This window comes from Helicoverpa zea, chromosome 31, assembly GCF_022581195.2.
Source record: "Helicoverpa zea isolate HzStark_Cry1AcR chromosome 31, ilHelZeax1.1, whole genome shotgun sequence".
NCBI lineage: Eukaryota > Metazoa > Arthropoda > Insecta > Lepidoptera > Noctuidae > Helicoverpa > Helicoverpa zea.
This window is the reverse complement of record NC_061482.1, coordinates 18,044,200-18,070,270: the sequence shown is the minus strand read 5'-3', so window position 1 is coordinate 18,070,270 and position 26,071 is coordinate 18,044,200. Positions and strand designations below refer to the sequence as shown.

General features: G+C 35.9%; 1 protein-coding gene across 1 annotated transcript in view; it reads left to right on the top strand.

Annotated features, from left to right (window-relative positions):
• The window catches only part of LOC124644882 (dipeptidase 1-like), a 169,250-nt gene that overhangs the window by 46,530 nt on the left and 96,649 nt on the right, over positions 1-26,071 (top strand). Inside the window, exon 2 of the mRNA XM_047184527.1 lies at positions 22,175-22,222. Coding sequence (XP_047040483.1) covers positions 22,175-22,222 — 48 coding nt within the window. The remainder of the gene's footprint in view (positions 1-22,174; positions 22,223-26,071) is intronic.

Here is a 26,071-nt window from a genome sequence, read left to right as displayed (position 1 = left end):
TAAACGGACCCTATCTACTATTTTAGACTTTAGCTAGACTTTTTGTGAACCAAACATTATAAAAATCAGGTCAGTAGTTTTGACATGGATGCCAGACAGACATACTAATTTCGCATTTCTAACATTACTAAGTATGAAGAAATATAAAGTAAGATTTCTGCTGTTCTCAGCGTATTGTCTCTATTAACTAGAGAAATCTAGTGTAGTCTAGTCCCACATTCCCAGAGCTATAGTAAACTCTTTTATACAAAAAAGATTCACACTTCACTTCACTAAAGTGCTTCAGCCGACAAGATTGTATCTCAGCTTGCTTTTTCTGAATATTTTAGACAGAACACAACACTTTAACTGTTGGATAAAGCTGTTTAAGTCAGACTTTCGGCACTGTGCTGTATGTAAATTTTTATGATGCAAACGTGCTTTTAGATCTATATGATTATAGAATAAAAAGAATGACTGAAAAGTGGCTTTATGTTCGTCTCATCATAATATTCAAGAAACGACCAAAATGCATTTGGCTTTATAAAAACAAAATATAAGTACTACTGCGGACTTTTTTGTGACCATTTGCACATTTTTGCACTTGGATCCTGCAACGGTACTAAAAAACCCTATTATTTAATTTATTACAAAAGCGTAATGTCGTCGGAAATAAGGAAAGATTAAGAGTGACTATGTTCAGGCGGCAGTATCCCCGATGACAAAATCACTACAAAAAATGACCCTAACATATACCTATAGATTTCAGAAATGAAATAACAGCAAAACAATCACAACACACATATGTTCATGTAGCTACCACACAAAAATAGTCTCCACAATTTTTTTTAAGATCGTTTTAACCAAACGCTCAACACTGCATCCAAGATTTTATAATCGGATTATTACTGGAAGCGCAAATATTTTTGTATCCCGCACGGAACCTAAACCGTAATAGGATTACGTAACAGGTGTCTGTAAGAATATCTTCAAAAGAAAATATACGTAAGCTGCATATTCTAAGCCTCTGCATACTAAAAACTTTAAGTCGGTCGATAGTTTGAACGACCTAACGAGAAAGTTTGACAACCAGTCTTACCATGGGATATCGGGTCGCCCGGGTAATTGTATAGAGGAGGTTTTATAAACAAAATAGCTTCATGTAAGGCATTGCTACTTATACTTACCTACATAGTTGGGAAAAGGCCAAGCAGATGTAGAATAAGTATGTGACCGGTATCAGGTTGGATTGGATTCACGATCATCTTCAAAATGTTGTCTGCAGCGTGGGATCAATGTCCGGAATGTAAAATTAAAATTACGCTATTTTTAGCTCCATCACGGCTCAATGGATGATTATGTTCCCTTTTACAGTCATTAGATAATGTTCCGTACAATATAATCAGTGCCAAAGAAATATTGTGTTTATATTCTACACTGTTTTAAATCTATCATTTATTTAAAAATAAGAAAAAGTTTTTAAATAAGGCGGCCGAATAGTAAACTAAACCTTGCGTTAATTGTGTAGAATAGTAGTATTCTTTAATACTTACCAACGAATGTCATACAATGAGTTAAGAACCTGGAAAACCCACGGGAAACGGCTTATACTACATCTCCAGTAATAACACATAAGATACTTATTTTTCTCAGCACTCAGCTCAATTCAAAGCAGAGAGAAATGTCGTAATATCACAACGAAAGGTTTCAGTTCGTACGCTATACATTATTAGTATATAATAATAAAAGAGGAAAAATTGTTTTGTTTGTTTCTAACCTAAAGACTCCGGATTTAAATAATTCTTTCATTGTTGGATATCTACACTCTTCCCGAGTAACACAGGCTATATTTTATCCCGGTACGAGCAGTAGTTTTTACGGGTGAAACCGCGGGAAAAAGGTTAGTCTTAAATACAATATCCTACTTAAAGATGTTTATTAAGTTTCTTTATTTCTTGCTAGCTTGCGTTATCATCTCGGAAACTGGCAGTAGACTTCTGTTTATGATTGTACGTAGCGTGCATCTGTCGTCACGTAATATGACCGCGACTGTACCTACATGGTGAAAATGTAGTGTACGTGAGTGTCCTTGGGGAATGTTATAGTAAGGTAAATATACACTGAAATGCACAGTAGTTGAGTAAAATAAATAAGTTTATTAACATTTGTTTTGGCATTTAAAGACACGTAAATGAGTGGTTTGTAGGTGTGTGTATGTTTAAACTCTGGCGCAAAAGAGGGATGCCTTTAGTAACTAAGTTATTTGATTTTAAGCTATACGCACCCAAAAAACATTCCCTGTCTCTGGCAGCCTGTTAAATACATATATTTATAATAATTACATTAAAAAGTAAGTATAACCTGAGATATTCATAACAGTTATTTTATTATTTTAACAAAACTGACCTTAATATTCTCCGTGACCTTGAGACTACCCTGCAAATACCAACACTTAATTGCCAGCACCCGACGATAATATTATAATATTCAGCAGGTAAAAAAAGTATAATAAAATACCCAACAGTTGAAGTCAGAAATCAGTAGAAGACGTGTATTGGGGCACAGAGTACCTAACAATTCAATAAGCGACTTGAACCTTTTCCTATTCCGAGCACGTATAAGCACAGACTAAAAAAATAGTTTTTTTCATCCCCCGCCAGCGAATTATTGAATATTTTGCGAACTAATAAATTGGTGGAGCATTGACTGGTTTTTAGAAAAGGTGATTTCAGAAAATATTTTAGTTACTATTCGAAGGATTATGGATAAGTCTGACTTGAGAATGAGATGTTAAATTGAATGATATCTCATCTTAATAGGAGTTGCAAAGAGTGTTACTTCAGAGATGACGTCATATGGAAAAAGTAAACACGCTGTCGTCCCCAAAGCTTGAAGGAAGGATAAGCAAAAGAAAATGATGATGATCGAATCCCTAGAATGTTCCTTAGCTTTATCTGTCATGATGAAACGGCTGAGCCAATTAATATAAAACTGTATATTAAGATAGCTTTAACTATGTAAAAGTAGATAGGATAGCTTTACATCCATTTATGAAGAACTTCAATGCAACAAAGATAATTTTATTAACATTCAATATTGATATTCTTCAACTAACACCATTCAGACTTCCAATATTAAGCCATTTCACCCACACCCACACTGAATGCCTTATTGAGTGTCGCGTGAGACCACGTCCGCAGCAATATTAAAGATTGCAGTAATTTATCGATAGAAGCACTTCTCTATTGATAAATGTGCACTATTAGGTCACTCTAGTTCTGTCGATGCGGACAGTTTGATATTTCATATGGCATTTCGTATGATAATGGGGAATTACTTCAGTATTGGAAAATGTGGTTTTCCCATCAATTTGATGGCTTTCTGAAACATGGATGAACTCTTCGCCTCATGATGGTCATCCATCCAACCACCGACCACGCCAAGCGTTGCTTAACTTTAAAATCGATAGAACCGTTCCGTAACTTAGCCACGAGCTCCCCAAAACAATTCGCATCAACCACAAACAAACTCAAATATTATTACTGCTATTTAAACAAACTGAACGAAACTCCGAAACAACACATAAACCATTCACTTTCACACTCAATCAAAGTTCGAACCACTTTCCCGAAGTCGGTTAACCAACCAGGAAATACGTGTTTAGTTTAAGAAACGTGCTTCTGTTCGGCAGGAAATCGACGCCGGGTGGAGAACTCAGTGTGTAGATTTATAGTCGTTGAGTCGCGGCGTATTTCAACGCTTGTCTTGTAGGACTTGGTTTGAGTCATAGGCGGAGGTGGGAGCGATTTGAGCGATTGGAGCAATTAACTAACTGGGGACGCCATTGCCGTGCATTCCGCCTCTGTCAAAGGTATGAGATGGCTGGTCATGCTCGAGTATGCGTCAAGTTTATGCTTGAGTTTGACAAGTTCGTGTAACGATGTGATCGAAAATGTTTCAAGAATTTTCAAGGGATGATAGCGTTTTTTGTACTGAATAACAGTAATGTCGACTGCACAAAAGACGGTCAGGCCATAGCTAGTTTTGAAGTAATTTTCTTCTTGATTATGCAAGTTTCCCTGATTTGATTTTTTTTTTATTGCTATCATGAAATTTGATTACTTAGCCCATTTGTCGCTAATTGCTCGCTCTGCTCTCAAACTTGCACCACACACCACCCTCGCCGATTCGTCTTCAGCGAAAAAATAAAAAAAGAAAAATAAATTATTCTTTTCTCCTGAAATTACTGCTTTCAGCGTTTTACGGTTTGTATGTTACAATACAAAGTTCCTTCTTTGTGAGAGAAGGATTTATTTATTTTTATTAAACATTCAGTGGATGATAGCAGTTTGTATGATAAATGTAATTCATAACTTTGTCTTTTGTATGTATTGATGTATGGGTATGTGTGTGTTTTATGAGACTGTTTTCTTGTCGGTGTCAATGTGTGTGATGAGTAAGTCAGTGAGAAAATTGGATATAAGACACCTCCACTCTAAAATTGTTTTTGTTAATTAGTTCGCAATGTGTTATAGGGTATAAGTAAGTAATATTTACATTATTTAAAAAAAAGTTAATATTTAGTAACACACCTAGCAACATGTAGTTTCGTAAGCAAATTATTATTTCTTTTGAAGTCACATACTCAAGTGTGAAGTTTTATGATAGGTACCAATAAAATACAGAAACATATTGAGCAGTGCCAAAAGTTTCTACTAGTTTATAATATTTTCGTATAATATCGCATGATCTAAATAAAAATACCTATCGTGTTTTGTAACATTTTATCATATTAAGGAAAAGTACGAAAATGTTACATTCTTAGTTATGAGGCGATTACTGACCTCGATATATTGAAGATCATTTTTATGGAATGCTTTTGTATTTCGAGTAGTTATTACTCATTTATGATTTTATTTGTAAACTATTAGTTGGGTCGCATGTGTGTATTCTTATAAACAAGGCAGTTACAGCATTTTGACGCCGGTTGATTTTCCATGCCAATTTTCTGCTTTTTTCCCATGACACCACTCAGTCTGCGATGTGCGGTTTTTAACATCATTTTTGTACCGGCAGTTGACAATTGTTTGCATTATCAATTTTTATTCATAGGTGCGTACATAACCAGTCAATGTCGCTCGGGAAATCAATCAAAGTGAAAAGGCTGCTAATATCATAATATAGTTTTGTTGTTTTACTTTAAATGATTGGACTGAAACCTTACCATAATCAACAGTCACAAAAAACACCAGTTTTCCTCAAGATGTTCACCTTTCACCTTTTTTCAGTCTTGTTGTCCCTTTTTGTGCGTACTTAGATAAATAACAGTAATATATGCCTACCTTGCGGTACATTATAACGATAACCGAACCATTTTCACCTGTCATATCGCCGATTTGACCAATGGGTGATAATTTCAACGACTGATTATATTATTTTAGTTAAATACTGCATATTTCTCTAAGACTGAACCCACTCACTCGTACTTGAGAGGCAGGTTCTTTAACATAAAGCCACCAGGTGATTCCAATAGGGGCCCAAAAGAAAGACAAAAAAAAACTTTCATTCAATCCAAGCCCGGAGTAAAGAAAAATGAGCGGAGACACTATAATGCAGGTAGGTCAGGTTATTCTAGGTCATATTCGAACTGGGAGCGTGACCAAAATGGTCAGTCATGACTCAACTTACGTAGTGCTCGGGTTCTTTGAGACATAAGTACTACAAAAAATGGTCGGGTCCAAAGGCGCGTATGGTCGAAAACAGTATTACGATTCTTAGGCGATTTTCCGTTATAGACCTCCGCTAGTCATTTTGTTCTCCATGAATCCAATATTGTTCCCTTCCAGCTTTCATTCCCAGGGATCTTGATCACTTTGACGAAGTGTAAAGCCTACGGTCCAATATTTTGCTTTGTGGGAGCGCCGCGGTCCGCTGGCCGATGTTCGGCCGAGATTAGATGTCGGTGGAGCATGCTGACTGTCACTCACAGATGGACTACCTATCTCGATATAGTTGGAATTGAGTTTTTTTTTAACAGAGTTGAAAAAGTATGGGGTTTAGGTTTTTTTTGGTAATGGTGTATAAAAAATTTTGCTTTAAGTACTAAAATGTCTCACATTTCCGTTTTATATTACATGTAGTATAATCAATGTGTATGTTGATAAGCAAACGAGATCGACTCAAATTAAACGATATCTAATGAAAGTAATTTCCGGAATCACAAAATAAGTTCATTGAATTAACGTATCAAACGATTATGATAGCACGAAAATACCTACGTATTATGTGAAAAATCGATCGCACCATTGCTTTTCTTAGAATGTCACAAATATTTAAATCGCGGTTTTCAATTTTCTAAATCGAATCCACTCCACACGTTTATCTTAAGAGGGTACTGACCACTCGTTCAGTAACGTCGTCCTGTCTAGGGTCATAAATATTTAAATAAGCACTTTCAAAGAAGCGAGCAATTTCCTTCAACTAAAAAAATACGACAGTTGTCAACAGCTGACAACTCACTAAGGGATGAAAAACAAGCTGTTAGAACATTTTTATGTAAAGGGAAATATTTTTTTCTTTTTGTTCGACAAAGATTTTTTTTCTGAAGTGTAAGAAAAACAGACAAACAAACTTGAGATAAAATATACAATACAATAATATCGCACTCCGTTTGTGTTCGAATTAGATGCAAATAAACAATTTAGGGGCTACGTGCTACGCGCTACGCGCTACGGCGCTACGTCGTAGCTTAACCCGCCAGTCGCTATCGGTATATTGAAAGTATTTTTTGTAAAAAGTACAAAAGGAAAGCAACGTGATTTAGGTCAGACTGATTTTGTTATCAGAGCTGAGTGCTGAGTTGGTCTCTTTCCCTTATAAAAAAATAAAACACAGAATATGTTAGAACTATTTTTTAAACAAACTTTATTTTGCCAGTAGTTTATTTTCTAGTTGCCATTTGTTATCAAGTAAAATAAAAGTAAAAATAGAATCACTTTTTTCCAATGTACAGACCTTGTAACGCTGAAAGCTTTTTGAAAACTCTCTACAAGGTGTTGATTTGCATTTGTGCCATACTTCAGGAGGAGGACATACAATACGTAAATAATCGATTGGAATTACAGTAGACGGGAAATAGCTAATATGCACTGCTTTTTTTGTCATTGTAATGTCGTGGTATTTCAGAAGTAATCCAATTTTATGAATGATATTTATGAGTGATAGTTGCGTATGCTTTGTGTTTGCGCTTGTGTGAGGGTGCAGCACGGTTTTAAGGCCAGTAACATACGCGCCAAGTTTAAATAAGGCTAGATGACATTTAAGAAATTCCGAAAAAAAAATTAAATAAAAAAAATTACGTGCCAATTTTTTTGTTGATTTGGGTCGAGAATCACTAGCATAATTACCTCCTTGAATATGGCACGGATGCAAATCATCAGCTTGTATATCCAAAATTGCTCTGCACACTCCATTTTTCAGTAATAAAGTCTCTTTTATTGAGTCTATCAAGAACAGGACAGAAAAAAGAAAGAATACAAAGGCGAGATTCCACCGTGTATGGCATTGTGAAGTACACAAACATTTCTCCTGGTGTAGTCGCTCTAGCAAACTGGAATTGCGTACGAACATTTCTAAATGTCCGTGAAATTGAAAGCAGTCGGCCGACAGTTAGTTGGCATTTTTTTTATATATTAATCTTGATTCTTATAAAGTTTTCAGTCAGTCTGATACCGGCTATTTTTATGTATTCATGTTATAACTGGTTTATGGGTCCAAGAAAAAAAATATTGACCGACCAAAAGTTTGCAGTGTATTTTGAAACTACAAATTATTCAGAAACAGGTACTTTCCCCCGAAATACGAATACAGTACACCATAATTTACCAACACATGGCAGTGTTCTCGCAAAATATGAAAACTGTCAGAAAACTGTTGACCCTAGGGACCCAAACAACATGGAGATAACACATGGAGGCTTCAGTTTCAGTATTTTTTCAGAACAGTCGTCCGTCGCAACCTCCGGGGAATTGATTACGTACATTCATTGCTACATTTGCAAGAAAGGGGTGAAGGTGTAACGGGGTGATGTTTAGTATTTGTTTCCTGAAATAATAAAAATACCTGCGATTAACATACTATATCTCTGTTTTTGTACTTGTATGAATATAATAGAAGAGGACGGCTATACGTAATAGAGAGCCTATTTTTATCCTGATTCTATCTATTGTCCCTGAGATCCGAGTGAAAATCAAACAAATGTGCTTTGAACTTTGCTTTTGGTTTTACAGATCTAAAAATTCTAATAATTATGTCTTTGTTTATTCGCGATTCTTGCTGAAACAATTTCTATGAAACTTGGTAAGAAACTAGCCTTAATAACGAGGGCTAAAAATATTTCCCACAAAATAACACAGAATCACAACAGCGTTCATTATTTTTTTACAAAAAAATATTAGAAGTAAATGTTTATAGATACACAGTTACCATTAACTAAGTCTCCATAAAAAGGCATCCAGTAACCTGTAGTACTGCCTCCACTTGCAGCATCAAGCTCTCGACCCTCGAGAGACTCTTCAGATCCCGGAGCCCCTCAGCTATCAAGGTAATTGCCATTTAATTGCATGTTTTTAACCTATTAACGATCTAAGTACAGTTTGTTGTAGATTCTTTGCCTCAGTAGATCAGAGTTTTAATTGGAGTGCTATTCAATCAATGTGTGACAAATCATAAATTTTCTTTTTTGGTAAATAGCAACTTTGTTATATTATTTGACTAGGTGAAGCTAAATCAATTGGACCTTAGTGACTGATTGATATATCATCGTCAAAACTATACCTAGTGCCTCAGACAGACACACATATAGTCGAACTTGTAAAACCCGTCTTTTTGCGTGAACAAAACAAAAGAAAAACAACAAAGCATATTCACAACAAAATTCAATTTGCTTCACCAAACAAATATTTTCATTTATTCACTACTAAACTATCAAATAACAAAACAGTTAACAGAACAACAGTACATTAATATTGTAGTTTAGCAGTTTATCTTGTCTTTGAAATTGTGGTGTCCTAGTTTACGTCAACTGTTCATTCCCACGAAGGATAAGGATTAAACAGCAGTCTATAAAAAAGGTCACGGTCGAGAAATCGTTGAAAATAGCACAAGGAAAAAAGTCCAGACAGATTATTTTTAGCGTCACAGGAACAACCTATATTTGTTTTTTTATAAATATCTTATTTCACACGATTTTGTTCGCGTCCTGTTATTATTTAAAACGTTGTCTTTGCGAAGTATGAATTGGTGGAAGATATTTTTAAAAGAAGCTTAGTGAGTGGAATTTGTTTATTAATTTTGTCATATCCGAGATATCTGATATGTGATAGATCGATGTCTATAATAATCATTATTTTACATCTTACAATCTTTTGAACAGCGATTAAATGTCAAACATTCATATTATTACAACTTTTCATCGTCATCATCATCAGCCTTTATTACCGTCCCACTGCTGGGCACAGGTTTCTTCTTACACAGAGAAGGGTTGACCGTAATCACCTCGCTGGGTCAGCCCAAGCTGTCTTCTTTTTCCATACTTCTGTCTGACGAATGACATTCTTTCCAGCAACATCGTCTTTCATAGAATCCAACCATCGTTACTTTTCATACTAGAGACAACCCTACTAAAAATAATATTTTAATGTCGTCCCTGTAGTTACTATTTTGACAAAGTCGGGCACATGTGGGACCACTTTACTGTAATGTTAGTTTGTACTAAACTAAGAGTAAGTTTAAGACACTTTGACACTTCTTCATAACATTAGACAAAGACCTTTGTTAAGTAATTTATCATTTGTTGTAGACATAATTAGATTTTGCTGGTACTCCATTTTTTTATCCTAAAATTCATTTGAATTCGTGATTAATTTAGTCACGTTTCATGAAATATTCACTGTAATCTAATATTAACTAAATATAAAATTGAAAAAATAATCCTCTTTACTCAAAAATGTAAAATAAAACGTGAAATTATATAAAATATTCTAATATTATTGGTTAAATCAGTAAGAACTATGCTTGTTAGTAGTCCTTTTTACAATGAATTATTTTATGAACTGAGCAGTAATTTTACTTAAAATATTCGCCTTTGTTACGTCCATCCAAAGTTGAGAAACCAACACACAATAAAATCAAATAAATAATTTATTTACGAAATAATACACTGAAAGGCTTCTTAACTAACACAAAAGGGGTAACCTATTGTACTGAACTCAAAGCCCGGTTCAAAAACCAGTGTAAACTTAGATGGCATTTCACTTGAAAAGTAATGAATAAATTAATTGAGCTGCCTGCCCACTGATACAGACTTTATGTAGGATAGATAATCGGTACCGATATTTTGTAGGACATTCTGATATGATTTGATCGATTTTTATAGGACGTGTGCGTTGCACTATTCCTATTACTGTGTTCTATATTCCTCCTACAAAATATCGGTCACTGATTATCGGATGTGAGCAGCCAGTCTTTAGCGGACCTCAGTTAGCTTCCATTTTTATGTGAAGCGTGACAGAGGTTTAGAGGCCGGTCAACTGCCTACCGTCTATAGAACATGAGCCTATGAATATTCACTTATAATACCACAAGAGCTTCAAAATTATCGGGTATTTTCCGATAGGTTCGTTGCAAACAAATGAAGGAGTCAAGTTTTTCAGGTTAAAAAATAACGAGCGCGAAGCGCGAGTGATTTTTCCTGAAAAACTTGACGACTTTATTTGTTTGCAGGGAACCTTGAGGGAAATGCCAGATAATTATGAAGCTCGTGTGGTATTCGGGAGATTATTTTTCCGTCCCAAATGTCGGCCACAACCTGTCAGTTTGACGTAGCAACGACCAGAGAAAATATTCAAAAAATTTTCAGTATAATACCATGTAGGTTGTACCACGTGACGTCGAATGGTGCAATTCTATTGGTCGATATTTGGGTCGGAAAAATAATCATAACTATGAACTATAAAACGAGTGAATGAGTAATCTATACTGACTATGATAAAGAGTTTGTTCGTTTGAACGCGCTTATCTCAGGGACTACTAGATCGATTAGAAAAAATATTTCAGTGACGATATGTTACACATTCGAGGAAAGCTTTAGACATACGTTTATGTTTGTACTCAAAGTACTTAGTCAGTGATATCTATATGTATAATCAAGAATTTCATAAACCTGTTTCCATATGAAAGTATACGAACTCAATCCTTATTTTCTAATTTTAGAGTGAGATGCTTAGCAAGACGTCACCGTCGAGCGAGATTAATCCAGTCACGTAGTTATACAAGCATGTAGTAATATATATCTAAGCATTTTAATTTACTCTGAATGAAAGCACCGAGTGGGCTGGTAAATATCTTGCTTGTAGTAGACAGCAGCAGCTCTGAAGCTATAAGTATCCCACACTGCGCTCACCAACACGAACGCCATGTGGTGAGTATGGACAAATATATTCAGCTTGGGGAGGGGGGGCAGCAGTTCAGCAGTGGACGTTTTTGGTTGTGAAGAGACCCTTTCTCGAGGGTAGGTGAAAGTAAAGACGTGTTTTTGTTGTGCTCTGTAAATTAATTATTAATTTAATAGATAAAACTTTATTTCTTTGTGTTGGGAGTAATATATTGGTACTCTCTACTACAGACTGACATTAGAGTGTTATGTAAATAATAGCACTTGCTGAACACCACCTACCAGCTGTTCACTTGCACTACATTTTGGCACTATCACTGCAAACACTAAAATGTCACAAGTACAACTTGCCGATGTTCAAGCTACGCAGAAGAACTTTGTCATACCATATTGGTGAAGTTTGGTGATGCGAGTCAGAAGTCCACAGTTTGGAGGGCTAAAACGGCCTTGAAGGGTTCTTCAATTGCTATCAAAGAGTTCTTGACTCGGACAAGGCAGCTTGTATTCAACAGGGCGCGTCTGCATTTTGGTATGCGGTTTTGTTGGACCCAAGAAGGGACTATAGTAATTAAATCTTCTGATGGCAGTCGGCATAAAATATCTTCCCTGGCTGAACTTGAGCCGTTGCTGGTGAAATACCCCAAAGGTTCTGCGGATGCGACAGCGGCTGCTCGGGGCAAGCCATAAAATATCATATATGTCAAGAACCTCGGTCTAAATTTGGACACTACGCTTGGTTGGCAAACTCAGGTAGCTAGTGTGAGTATGCGTGTAACTGGAACCTTACGTCATCTAAATCGGTTAAGAAACTTTTTGCCGCCGAAGACCAAAGCAATGCTTGTGCAGTCCCTAATATTTCCTATAATTGACTATGGTGACGTGTGTTACTACGATCTCAATGCGGACTTGCTCAATAAACTTGATCGACTTATCAACAATTGCATAAGATTTGTCTTCAACCTGCGGAAATACGATCATGTTTCTGAGTACAGGATGCAATTGAAATGGATGCCCATTCGCCAGAGAAGATCCCTGCGTGCCTTGACGACCCTTTACACGTTACTTAACTCTCCCACTCCCCCTTCATATCTAACTCCTCATTTTCAATACCGCTGCTCTGGTCATTCTAAAAATCTCCGCTCTTCTCACAACCTTCTTCTTCACTGTCCTTCCCATACTTCTGACGCTATCCACTCTTCTTTTCATATTCAGTCTATCCTTTTGTGGAATGAGCTGCCCTTGGAAATCAGGAAGTCCACCAGCAAGCAGTCATTTAAAAGTGCCGTACGGAAGTTTTTATTTAAAAAATTGCTAGAAGAATCTTCATCATGATAATCATTGGTATATTATATATGTATATATACCTATATATATATATATATATGTGTATGTATATATAATATTATTATTATTTTTTGTATTATTTGTATGTTAAATATGTATAAGTATGTGTATTAAGTATCCAATTTTGTTATTCTTTATTTGTCCTAGACCATGTCTTTTTAAGTAATTAATGCACCTGCCATGTTATCTCTGCATCACCCTAAGGTTGACTAGTGAGAATGCCTATGGCATTAAGTCCGCCTTTTAATTTTAGGATTGCATAAAGTTAAATAAATAAATAAGAGGTTATACTTTTACGTTGATTAGTTGATACTTTGAATATAGTTAAGGTAAGTCCCCTTCAAACTTTTAGTCGGCTGATATATTTTTTGGGATCATAAGATGGCAGTACGCATTTTACAAAGAGAAGGTATTTATCCTACCTACCTACCGGAGTATCAGACCGACTGAAGACTTTGATTGGACCCAAGATTTTCTTAAACAAAAAATTTGCTAACCATCTGGTCACCTATCAACCGATTGTTTCGTCTGCAATGTGCAAGTACTCTAAAGTGAACATTACTTGTCCAGCTCATTCGCAATAAGGTTACAGTCACCCTATTTAGACATCAATATAACTGCAGTTAGCTAGCTAAACCCAATTAATGCTAGCTTCCTGACAATTATCTATGAATACATTGTATCGGGAAGCTACTGAAGATGCCGACCATCGGCTATAGTTACGGGAACATTGGATATCTATTAGAACTAATTTTGGTTATAATTATGTTGTCTGTAATTTCGCCTGCGTTTAACAGTGGATTTCAATAACCTATCTTTAAATTGTTTGGATCAAAGCCCAGTGTAAATTATGTCAACATTCAATCTCCGATCGCAAAACACCGGATGGATCAGTCATTGAAATTCGCAGTAAGTAAACTCCTCACATCCAACGTCTTCGTGACTAAAGGCAGGTTAAACTAGACGTTTCTAAAACCCACTGGTTTAGTTTCTTCACGTCAAAGGCGGTCAGGTGATTTAAAAATATCATACGGTTGGAAAATACCAACCGGAAAAGATATAAATATATTCTCAATGGATCTAAATATCTCTCTTAGGTTATGTGTTATTTTATTTATTCTTGTCACATTTTATCTTTCACTATTTCCGTCTAAAAATATATTTTATCGAAATATTTAAGCAAATCAGAGCTTCTATTGAATGGAAAGATATTTTGGTAAACCTTTAGAGCCTTCCCTACCGTTACCTTATCTTTTAAGTATATACAACAATATATATGGAATCTGCACCTTATATAACTAAGAAGATAGAGTAGAATATTCCTTATACGTTGATAACTTAAGATTTAGAGGTACCAGGAATTCATGTTCGTGCAGAGTTCAAATCTAATTAACATGTTGCATCGCCAATGGAAATTTCGTGTACACTAGTGTCTGAGAGACTGAGAATTTCACGGTGGTCTACTTAAGATTTTATTGCCTTTGAATTAAGGGTACGCAGTAATTGCTGCAAAATGCCTTTGGAAATGGCTAGGCAAATAATTACTTCTTACAATACGAGCATTTAAATCGAGAACATACTAAAAGTGCGTGTTGGTTTATTTGGTACGTGTTTAGGGACTCAATTCTAGACGTAATTGGGTGTGACAATAAATATAGTACACTGGATTATCTGTACATATTATCTCATGCATTATTTATTAATAACTTTAACAGGCCTAGGTCGATTTTTATGAAACATGTCTAAGAAGCACCGCTGTAACCTCCTTTCATATAAACAAACCTTATCCTAATCGATTCATCCGTTTAACACCCTTTTTTTGCAACGTTAGGTTAAATTTTTTTTAGAAAAATCCTGAAGAACAATAGTCCGTAATTTATGAGTATAGCGTGAAATTCCATTCCAAGTAATTTAGTTCGAAGAGGAAAGGAATTTGAAAACAATTGCTATTAAATTAAATCGCGTGTTTCATGTACTTTTAAACTGCTCCATTGATTTAGCCGTTAGCGGGAGCTGCGAACAAAGTCGCTTTCTGACATATAAGTAGCTAGCTGTTTTACCGCGGTTTCGCCCGAATAAAATATAGCATATTTTATGTTACTCAGTGTCAGTGTAACTTTTCAATAGTGAAACAATAAAATTTTTTCAAAAATGAAAATGATTTGTATTCTCAAACACTTTCTAAAAACACTTGGATAAAAACTATGAAAAACCTTAACAAACGTTTCAATCTACAGAAATCTACACCCGTCTAAACCAAATACCTCACCGTGAAACTACAGTTTACATCCGAATGATAGAAACCGTCCAGAATTCAATCAAAGACACATAATATCAGCTAGCAACACACGATATCCTTCCTTTGAAGCACTGTCCTTTACTGAGTCCTACGTGAATAATATATACGCTTTGTTGAAAGCATTTACTGAAATGAAAGTCCTACGTATGCAACGGCGAAACCTCAAGACTTCAAAGTGTAATTTCTGTAGCATCTAACATCCACAGACATTATCTTGTATCTAGGTAACTGGATGGGAAAAAGATTTGGTCACTAAAATCCATGGAGAAAGAAATAACTAGTGGACTAGCCATAACGGGAAATCTAATAAAGTACGTGCGGGGGACGAGGAACGTTACTAGCTCCGCCTTTATATGCCTATTTTGGAACCTGTCCATTTTTTGTAACACTAAAAGTTATTGTCAGATATCTCAAAGACCCCGAACGTCTTATTGGATCACTAGTAACTGATCGTGTTGGCCATGCCCATCGTATGTATTTGAGCTAGAAGAAGGCGCCTGACCTACCTGCATTATGGCGTCTCCGCTCGTCTTTCCTTACTCCGTGCTAAAATGTAAGCTTATCACTACTTACGAGTACTTGAAAGGCCAGTACGAGTATGAAAGTAATCCTGAAAGTTGGGGAAACTTTCAAAAATGTTTTGCAATTTTTGCGCAGGATACGGCACGTAAAAAAATGCTTGTGTAGTCAAAGCACCAGCTTTTAAAGTACCAGGGTACGGTGTTGATTCCAGACCTAAAATATTTAGTTTATAAAAATATTTTGTCTACAAATGGCTGAGCAAAGATGAGTGAAAACGTCTTGGTGAAACCCAGACTTTAAAGTTAAAATTCGCCAGTCCATCTGGAGTAAATGTGGTGATTAACATCACTCCTTCTATGTATCAGATAAGATCGATGATACTTATGATTATATTATTTTGGGTGAGACAGTCTAAAAATTACACTTATTAAACTAGTACTCAGAATTTATAGCTTCTGACAACATCAACACCAGTCAAAGATATACAAACGACAAGATGTCCTCACAGTTCACTGTACTGTACATACAGTAATGACAGCGTGTTCGTGTCAATACGTTAATTACCGTTTGTGCAGTCACAGGGACTGACTGCTTTGTGTTTCCCGGCGTCAATGTGGAGGAACGCTCAGCAAATAATGTTCTGTAATTAGATTTTCCATACCATTGTTGCTTTGACTTTATTTTGGAAAGAAATGTGTGAAGCACAACAGTAAGGGACATTTTTAAATTAAGGTTGTAAGCATGGAAAAGATTTCGCTGAGAAAAGATGACAGGTACCGAGTGAGATGACAGGTACCGTATATTACGATTTAAAAATGGTTTAAAAACTTAAGTGAAACGTTATGCAAAATAGTTAGTGTAATTCCGTGAGATAACAAATCGAGGCTTGGATGTAGGATGTCATCCTACTGTCACATGTGACAAAGATCCCACCCTACGCAAAGTAACGCCTGACTTATCAAAACTTAAGTTTCTCAAGAATTTCAAAAAACAACCTCTTCATACACTCATTTTTTTCTCTTGCTTTGTCAGCCATTGTTAATGAATCAATCTTATCTCATATCTGCTCCTTACAGATCTAACAAGACTTAACACACAGACATACAGACAGACGCATCTCATAATAATCATCTGTCAGACGTTTGTGGGCGCAGCTGTCAATAGGCTGCCTCCAGTAGCGTGTCTACGTGACTGGTGCTCATGTCAGATAACAATTGACAGCCTACAACCTGTCGCTATGCCATGTCATTATTGAATTACGTGTGCCTTACTGGGGTTGTACACTAGCGGATTTTAAGGTGCGTCTACACGGTGCATGTAGCTGGAGCAAGTTAACATGCGCAAGTGACAAGAGCACTTACGTACGGGTGGGTACTTTGGTACATGCGCGAGTCGCTGGACCCGCACGTTTTTAGAATGTATGTAACCTGCGCATGTGCCTCAATTTTTCTATTCTTTATTACGGATTTTTCGAGCTATTTGGTTCATGCGAGAATTAATATTGACAACTATCTAGTAGTGTGAAAGATGACGTTTACATCCGAGCAACAGGTTTTTACAGCTTGCAATATGTTGCAATCACGGTATTTTACAATATGATAAGGTTTTAATGACCACTGACAATCACCGATTAAAACCGATTTCTTATCATTCGAAAGTCGAGCGTAAAATCCACCAGTGTGAAACCGCTGTTAATATTATTTAATACTCATTATCGGCTGAACCAATTATAGCTGGAGTGTGCTTACGTCGCTCAAGTCGTTTAACACATAACCCATTAGGATATCGACAATCCTGTCGGTTTGAGACTTCGTCAATAAAATGGAGAACAGATGGTCACGTTATTAACATAAAGTCTTAAAAAGCAATTTATTTTTGACGTTACTTAAAAATGGGTGGACCGCTTGTGTTTTTTGTTTAGTTTAACTTATGAGACAGAGTTGTTTTTTCTTGTCAATCATTTTTTTAGTATACTCATACTTATTACGGAATTCTAATCTTCACCTTACTTGCTATAAAAACTTAAGCTAGGACTGTTCAACAGTTTTAAAGTCACGTACGATCATAGATGTAATATACTGTAAACAAGATTGCGCACTCTCAAAATATATATTTACGAAAAACTTTTTTACAAAAAAATTAAACCGACTTCCAAAAACACTAAAAAGCAAAAAAAAAAATAATTTTAGGGGCATCGGCCTAGAAGTCGGTGTTTAATGGATGTTACTAAGTTAATTTTGCCACCGACTTCTAGGCCGATGCACCTAAAATTATTATTATTTTTTTTGCTTTTTAGTGTTTTTGGAAGTCGGTTTAATTTTTTTGTAAAAAAGTTTTTTATTTACAGCTTTTTAGTGATACGAATAGTTGTCACTATCCATATAAGTGGAAAGTTCTTATCAATACAAAGAATATAAGCCCAAATACGAGGTATTTTGCGCTAAGTCGTGTCAGAAGTATAGAAGGTATAGTTTTGTCAGATTTGGATGCCAACAAGTTACTTAATCGACCACACGACGGCAGGGCGTTGGCAGAAATAACGAGGTTAAGAAATCTTCCTTCCAATACTTAAACGTCGGTAAACATTTCCATTTAGAATATCCTTAAACTGTTTTTCGTCTTCACTGTCGAATCTGCAATATTACCCATCTCAGCTTAAAGTGTACATCAATACGAATAAAATACGCCCAAACACTATGTAGCTGCTATCGACCATTAAGGAGTTCCCTAAACTGTACTGCACCCGCATCACTGACCTTGCTGTGGCAGTCATAACCCATCTCAGCTTAAAGTTCTTGTCACCACGAATAAAATAAACCCAAACATTATGTAGCTGCTATCAACCATTCAGGAGTTCCCTAAACTGTACTGCACCTGCATCACTGACCTTGCTGTGGCAGTCATAACCCATCTCAGCTTAAAGTTCTTGTCACCACGAATAAAATAAACCCAAACATTATGTAGCTGCTATCAACCATTAAGGAGTTACCTAAATTGTACTGCATCTGCATCTCGGACCTTGCAGTGGCAGTCATTACTCATTTCGGTGTAAAGATCTTGTCAACACTAATAAAATAAGCCCAAACACGAGGTAGTTAAGATGTGCCGTTTAGGAGTTCCCTCGATCCTCTGTCGTCTCCATCATCAGATCTGCCCTAAACCTCCATAGTATTGTAGTCTCATCAGATAAACACATAAATATAAAGTTTGTACCCCATGCTCGCCTACAATTTTCAAGAGATGCCCTCGATTTCTCAGGGTTTCCACCATCAGATCCTAATCTGATGACAATGGGACCAAATGACAAGCATACCCTTTCAAATAAAAAAAGATTTTTTGAAATCGGTCCAGGCGTCTTTGAGAAATCGAGTAACAAACATAAAAAAAAAAAAAAAAAATACAGCCGAATTGAGAACCTCCTCCTTTTTTTTTGAAGTCGGTTGAAAATGAACTCTATTCCAACACGATATGGTACTAAATTAGTTGAATAATACACAGAGGCAAATCCGAGTCGAGAGGGATAGTTAGAACGGAGGCCGTTTGTCTCTTTCTAACACCTTGCCAGCATAAAAAAAGTTGTGATCAACAGTTTTTTTGCCCAAAAAAACAATTGAATCACTTATATTTTTATCTTATTTTAACAATTGTAAGTCAATAAATTAATAACAATCGCATTAATCTATTCGTATTTATTCTTAAAACATAAACAACATAAATGTTTATTTTGCTTTTTTTTATTTTCTAGCAGTAACCCTGATTATTCTTGGCGCGTAATCAGCATTTAAAATTTGGATTATATTTTTTGTATTAAAGCAATTTAAACTATTAAAATGGTGAAAAAGTATTGCTTTTATACTTGTGAAAGTGAATCCTATGGTAGTTGCAATATATCGTTCCACAGGTAAGCTAATAATAACATTTTCGTAAATCAAACAACTAGAGTGCCCATGAATTCTTGTAATGAGTCAAAATATGGGTGATGGATTTTAAAACTGAGTGCCTAGTGCGAGTTGAACAAAATTTTGCGAATGACTTCACTGTCGAGTTTAGCGAGTCAACTTCAAACGAACCAAATGCAATATTTAAGCGAGTGCGAGTTGCCATCTCGCAAATTACTCGCATCACGTTTCCTCACGGCGAATAGCGATGATCATTTTTGTTAGGTTGGTGTTCCGTTCGCTTGGTGGGATAAACCTACCAAATTTAGAAAGACGTCATTTTAGCATGTAATCGTATGGGACGACTGTCTTTCAAAATTTATGGGGTTATTGTTTGGATGTTTTGTTTATGTTTGACGCGACGCCCGAAAAAAGTTTTTAGTTGTTTTAAATTAATTAATTTAAAATGAAGACAAGTTCTTGTCTAGCACCTGGAGTGCTAGGGAAGCTTATATATTTCTATGAGTCAGAACCTCAGTTACTTGTTCTAAATACACACTGCACATTTTTTGGGATACGTGCTTTGCTTCTCTAATTGGCCTTTGATAGGATCCAGTGGCAAAAAAGAATAAAGCGGTAAGCACCTGCAAATAAAAGAAGGAGACAGTTTCTTCAATCATATACATACCTAGTTTTGTTTTGAAAATTGATATTGTAACTTACATGAATTGATAAATAGGTACCTTATGTTCCAAGGAAACACGTAGAGTGGATTTTAGATTTGTGCTTTGTCTCAGTTAACTGCACAAGAACTTAAAAATCTTCTTGGACAATTTATATCTAACGAATTTAAAAATGCGCAAGCCCTTGCCCCAATTCTGGCGCTTTTGTTGCGTTCATCTTGGGACTTTGCGGCCGCAAACATCCTCCGAGCAAAGAAAAAGCGTCCTGCCATATTTTTGGTATTATTTTCACTAAATAAAAACTTAATTGTTGATATACGAATATCTCCTCACTTCACTTTCACCACAAAAATCTTCGTGAGAACTTTTTGGTTAAATTCGATCGCGTTTGTATTTATTTACTATTCGATCTGTCAAAATCTGAATCTCGCACTCGCATCACGACAGAAATAAACCAATCCCGTGCCTGTCACGTTCACTTGAGAGTCCGAGCGATTCGATTTCGAAAATTTGTAAACTGGCACTCGCTACTTTAGGTTCCAATTTTTGACACTAGGTGGAGCTGTTTTTGTTCCATACAAATCTTAGTATACGCGCTCTCATGTGAGTCCGTAAATAAATTCACGAAAACTCGCACTAAGCACTCTGATGTACTATTGTTATAGCTTCCCAAAAAAATGTAGAAAGGCGATATAAATGGCTCAGCAGTCTATATGTGAAGCAAAAATTCAAAAAAATCAGTCTGCACTTCGAATCTTCCCGTTTTTATTACTGCTAATTCCCGCTAATTATTAAAAGCCTATATTAGTATTTTAAGGTCACAAACTGCGTAAGTTAAAACTTTAATACCAATCTGTGTTTAATAATCTTAGCAAACTCGGATTGGTCTCACATAGCTTAATCTCATAGTCACCCTATTAGAAAGGGACAGACGGCCTCCGTACTAACTGTTTCACTCGGTTCGTTTTTTGGTTAAAAGTGCGCAGTCCTGTTTACTATATTATGTCTATGCGTACGATTTAATGCGATACCGTGTTTTATATCTTTTTTACTTAAAAATAAGACACTGTGCTCTTTAAAATGTATTTAATTTAAATATTACGTAAGCAGATATGCAATCCAAGCTAAGTGATTTTAGAAAAATATTTAAAGATAAACTGCACGAAAAAAATTAGTAGTCGTAATATTATAAACTCCATTGACCCAGGCTACAAATTATCTCTGTACTTCAATAGAAAAATGTCGATGTTGAACAAAAAAGACATTGTTCGAGATGAAAGTATCTTACGCTCACGGCCCTACTGGGAATACTGCGATCGACTGAGAAATGAAAAGATTAAGAACGGGGCATTTTTTAAAATCGCTTTTGTAACCTATCTTCTTTTTTGTGAAACTATTTTAGATTTGAACTAGTGCTTTTTGAGGTCAATGTCATGATTTCAATTTTATTTATCTTTACTCATATTATTTGTTCGAAAGTAACAGTATCTAACGTTGGACGTTCACGCCAGCCAAACGTAAACTACTTTCTACCCAGTTGAGGCAAGTTGTTCTCCAGAGACGTGAGATAAACCGCGAGGAGCTGCTATTATCCTATATATTCGAGAAAACACTATTAAAATACATTCGTCCTTATTTATTTGCATAATTTAAGACGAAATGCAGTTACCGAAATCATAATATTCCTATTTGAATCCTCCCTTATCTATCACAATAATACTTTCTCTCACCGACTCACTACCCACCCACTTAACAGCCAACTTCATCACCCCACCGCACTACATTCAGGCTACACCTCTATAAGAAGGTAGAAACAAGCAGGTCCCGCACTACATTCAGGCTACACCTCTATAAGAAGGTAGAAACAAGCAGGTCCCGCACTACATTCAGGCTACACCTCTATAAGAAGGTAGAAACAAGCAGGTCCCGCACTACACTCAGGCTACACCTCTATAAGAAGGTAGAAACAAGCAGGTCACGTGCTCACACAATTAATTACAGCCTTTCATTGTTACAGATCAACCGCCTAAAAGGAAAATTAAGTTTCTCGGCTTCTTAGCGGGCGGTAAGTACGTTTCATTGAGTCACTAGAAAGTACTTCAAAGAACTTGATTATTTTTTATTAGGGTTTTGAAAATATTCTTATGGTGCATCTACACGGTGGTTGAGGCACATGCACAGGCTACATGCATTTTAAAAACGTGCTAGTCCAGCGACTCGCGCATGTACAGTCAGCACCAAAAGTCGATGAACAGAATCAATATGACAAAACACCTGTTCACAATAAAATGCCATAAGTTATAGTCGCAACTAGGAAACAAAATAGACTGTACACCAGAAACTTACAAAAGTCGTTAAACACGAGTATTTCAAAAGTATCTGTGCACTAGTATTCCTAAAGTCGCTGTACACCATCAATCCAAATGTCGCTGAACATCATTGTATCAAAAGTCACTAAACAGCAGTAAATACAAAATTAGGTTAACAAAGTATATTTTTAATGTTGCCGTGTGTTAATGTACTTTTGACTCTTATGTTGTTCAGCTACTTTTCGGACAGTACTTGCTTGACCTTAATAATGTATGTTAACACGCTAGTATCTATTTCAATAATTTTAATAATTATTTTGGAAATACACTCTTTTGCAAAAAAAGCGGGCACCTATGCGAAATCTTAGTTTTAAGGACTTTACGTGTATTTCAAAGGGTTTTAATGATTGTAGTATGTTTCTAGCATCAAAAGGGTTAGCCAAGCATGCGTGAGAGTGTATTCTAAATTTGAATTTTGTACAATTGCTAAGAAATTGGTTAAACCTTGTTTTGGACTAATTGCTGGCAGAGAGTTCGTCGGTGTTTTGAAAAGTTTTTGAAGTGATTTTCAGAAAACTGATAATGCAGTCTTAATTAATGTACCTTTTTTTTAGATCAAAACATTTTTGAAAAACTATGCGTATTTGATAAAATTTTTACCTGCTCTAAATGGGCTATACTGATGATTGATGGCAATGTTAAGAGTTTCGGTATTTTAGTGTAAAGCGTTCTTCTGTTTAGATATTATACCCACGTGATTTAAAATATCGCTTTTTCATAATTAAACACTATTTAGAGGAGTATCAGTACATTGGGCTGCGACAAAACCAATTTAAAGTAAGCAGTGCCGATCGCAACTCGTCTCCTATCGTACTTTGACATTACAAAATACCAATTTTTGTGATAAATGTTAAAATTAACCACATGAAAAATGATGAGGAGGGTTTAAGCTATCTAAAAAGTCTAATTATTGCCGCGTTGAAGCTCTCTATAACTCCATAGGTCGGGTTACTAAACGATGATTTCGCTGAAAGGAAGTCAAGAATTCAAAGGTACAAACCAAACGTAAGTTTCTTAAGAAATGAGCAGATAGCCAATTATTGTTATGATTTAAGCAGGAAAGTGCTAGGAAATCTCGGTGCAGGCAAGTTTATTTAATAAAATGTCAGTGGGATGAAAACACGGTATTTGAACGCTCAGACTCATAGATCTTCGGAGGTCTACGGAGTTTCCCAAGAGACGAGGTTGTTTGAAAATCAGTGATTACGAGACCTTAAGACCTCGTGCTCACAATCTATGCGCTATTTTCTGTATTTTGTAGAATTTCAAGATTTTTAAAAATGTTAAAGTCCGAAAGGAGACGAGTTGTGATCGGCACTGCTTACTTTAAATTGGTTTTGTCGCAGCCCAATGTACTGATACTCCTCTAAATAGTGTTTAATTATGAAAAAGCGATATTTTAAAACACGTGGGTATAATATCTAAATAGAAGAACGCTTTACACTAAAATACCGAAACTCTTAACATTGCCATCAATCATCAGTATAGCCCATTTAGAGTAGGTGAAAATTTTATCAAATACGCATAGTTTTTCAAAAATGTTTTGATCTAACAAAAAGGTACATTAATTAAGACTGCATTATCAGTTTTCTGAAAATCACTTCAAAAACTTTTCAAAACACCGACGAACTTTCTGCCAGCAATTAGTCCAAAACAAGGTTTAACCAATTTCTTAGCAATTGTACAAAATTCAAATTTAGAATACACTCTCACGCATGCTTGGCTAACCCTTTTGATGCTAGAAACATACTACAATCATTAAAACCCTTTGAAATACACGTAAAGTCCTTAAAACTAAGATTTCGTATAGGTGCCCGCTTTTTTTGCAAAAGAGTGTATTTCCAAAATAATTATTAAAATTATTGAAATAGATACTAGCGTGTTAACATACATTATTAAGGTCAAGCAAGTACTGTCCCAAAAGTAGCTGAACAACATAAGAGTCAAAGGTACATTAACACACGGCAACATTAAAAATATACTTTATTAACCTAATTTTGTATTTACTGCTGTTTAGTGACTTTTGATACAATGATGTTCAGCGACATTTGGATTGATGGGGTACAGCGACTTTAGGAATACTAGTGCACAGATACTTTTGAAATACTCGTGTTTAACGACTTTTGTAAGTTTCTGGTGTACAGTCTATTTTGTTTCCTAGTTGCGACGATAACTTATGGCATTTTATTGTGAACAGGTGTTTTGTCATATTGATTCTGTTCATCGACTTTTGGTGCTGACTGTACCAAGCAAAATACTACTACTACTTGCCTCTTGTCACTTGCGCATGTTAACTTGCTCCAGCTACATGCACCGTGTAGACGCACCCATACTGTTTGTTTGAGGTTTTATAGGAAACTATTCCGTTCGTCCAGATAACAAGTAGCCTGTAACCTTACTCAATAAATGTCCATCTAATAGAGACAAAATTTTTTAAACTTTATATCGGTAACCGGTAAATACGGCCCTAGGTAAAGTGTCTGTTAGTTATCTGATGTTAATGCTATCTACCAGACAAAGACTGCCTATAATTTCTGTCAGGTATCGACATCCGACCTGTAAAACAAAAAGCTATAGTTTATCCGTCAGATAAGTTCCTGTTAAGCTATCAGAGACTTTATCAGTAATCGATGAAACTGTACATAAGTATTTTACAATGCTTATTTTTCTATTTCCACAACCACATACATTTAACTTTTATAAAGCCTTAAATTCTAAACCCATTGCCAACTCAGCTATTATCGGATGTTCACGCTTGACGCAATACGTCACGGACAGAGTAGATGCGGGAACGTTGTTCAAGTTCAATCGTTTATGCTCTCTATACACTGACATAACCGGCTTAACGTATGAATTTTTAACGGGTATTCATGTTTTTGTAGAACGACGAAAGTAGGATATTTTATTCAAGTTTATTATGATTTTGCATCGCGCCAATGACTTCTGGCATTGCCCAGATTCCAGGGGTATCCGAGGCAATTGCATCCTTCTTAATTTATTTACCAAAGGAGCCTTTAACAAAACTGATTCAGATTACTGAGATCTTAGAGATAAATCTTAATGTTACATCGACCGTTTCTAACCCATATGGCTTTTCTCGACAAATCTTCAAATAAAATTCAAACGGCAACCACTTTTATCAATTTTGAGATAAGAAGGCTGAAGTAGTGGGTATATGCCAACCTTCCCATCATCAAACCCAACCTCCAATCAGCTTCGTGTGGCAGCCATCAATGCTACGCTGCTACGCCGCTACGGCTGCTACGAATAGCCTACGGATTTTGGCTACGAATTCGTCGGTAACAACAAAGGTTTTCCACACATACCGCCGGATTTCACTGCGCTAATTAAGTTGTTTATCCGTTAAGTAGTTAATGAACTGAAGTTACTGCCATTTGTTTGTACATTCGAATTACATTACTTACTTTACTCGAAAACCAAAACAAAAACAACTTTTTAGTTCCAAATAACAAAAAATACCGAAGTGCATTTTTAAAAGCCTGTGTAGAACAAATTAAAATCTACCTGTGAGAATGTAGGGTCTG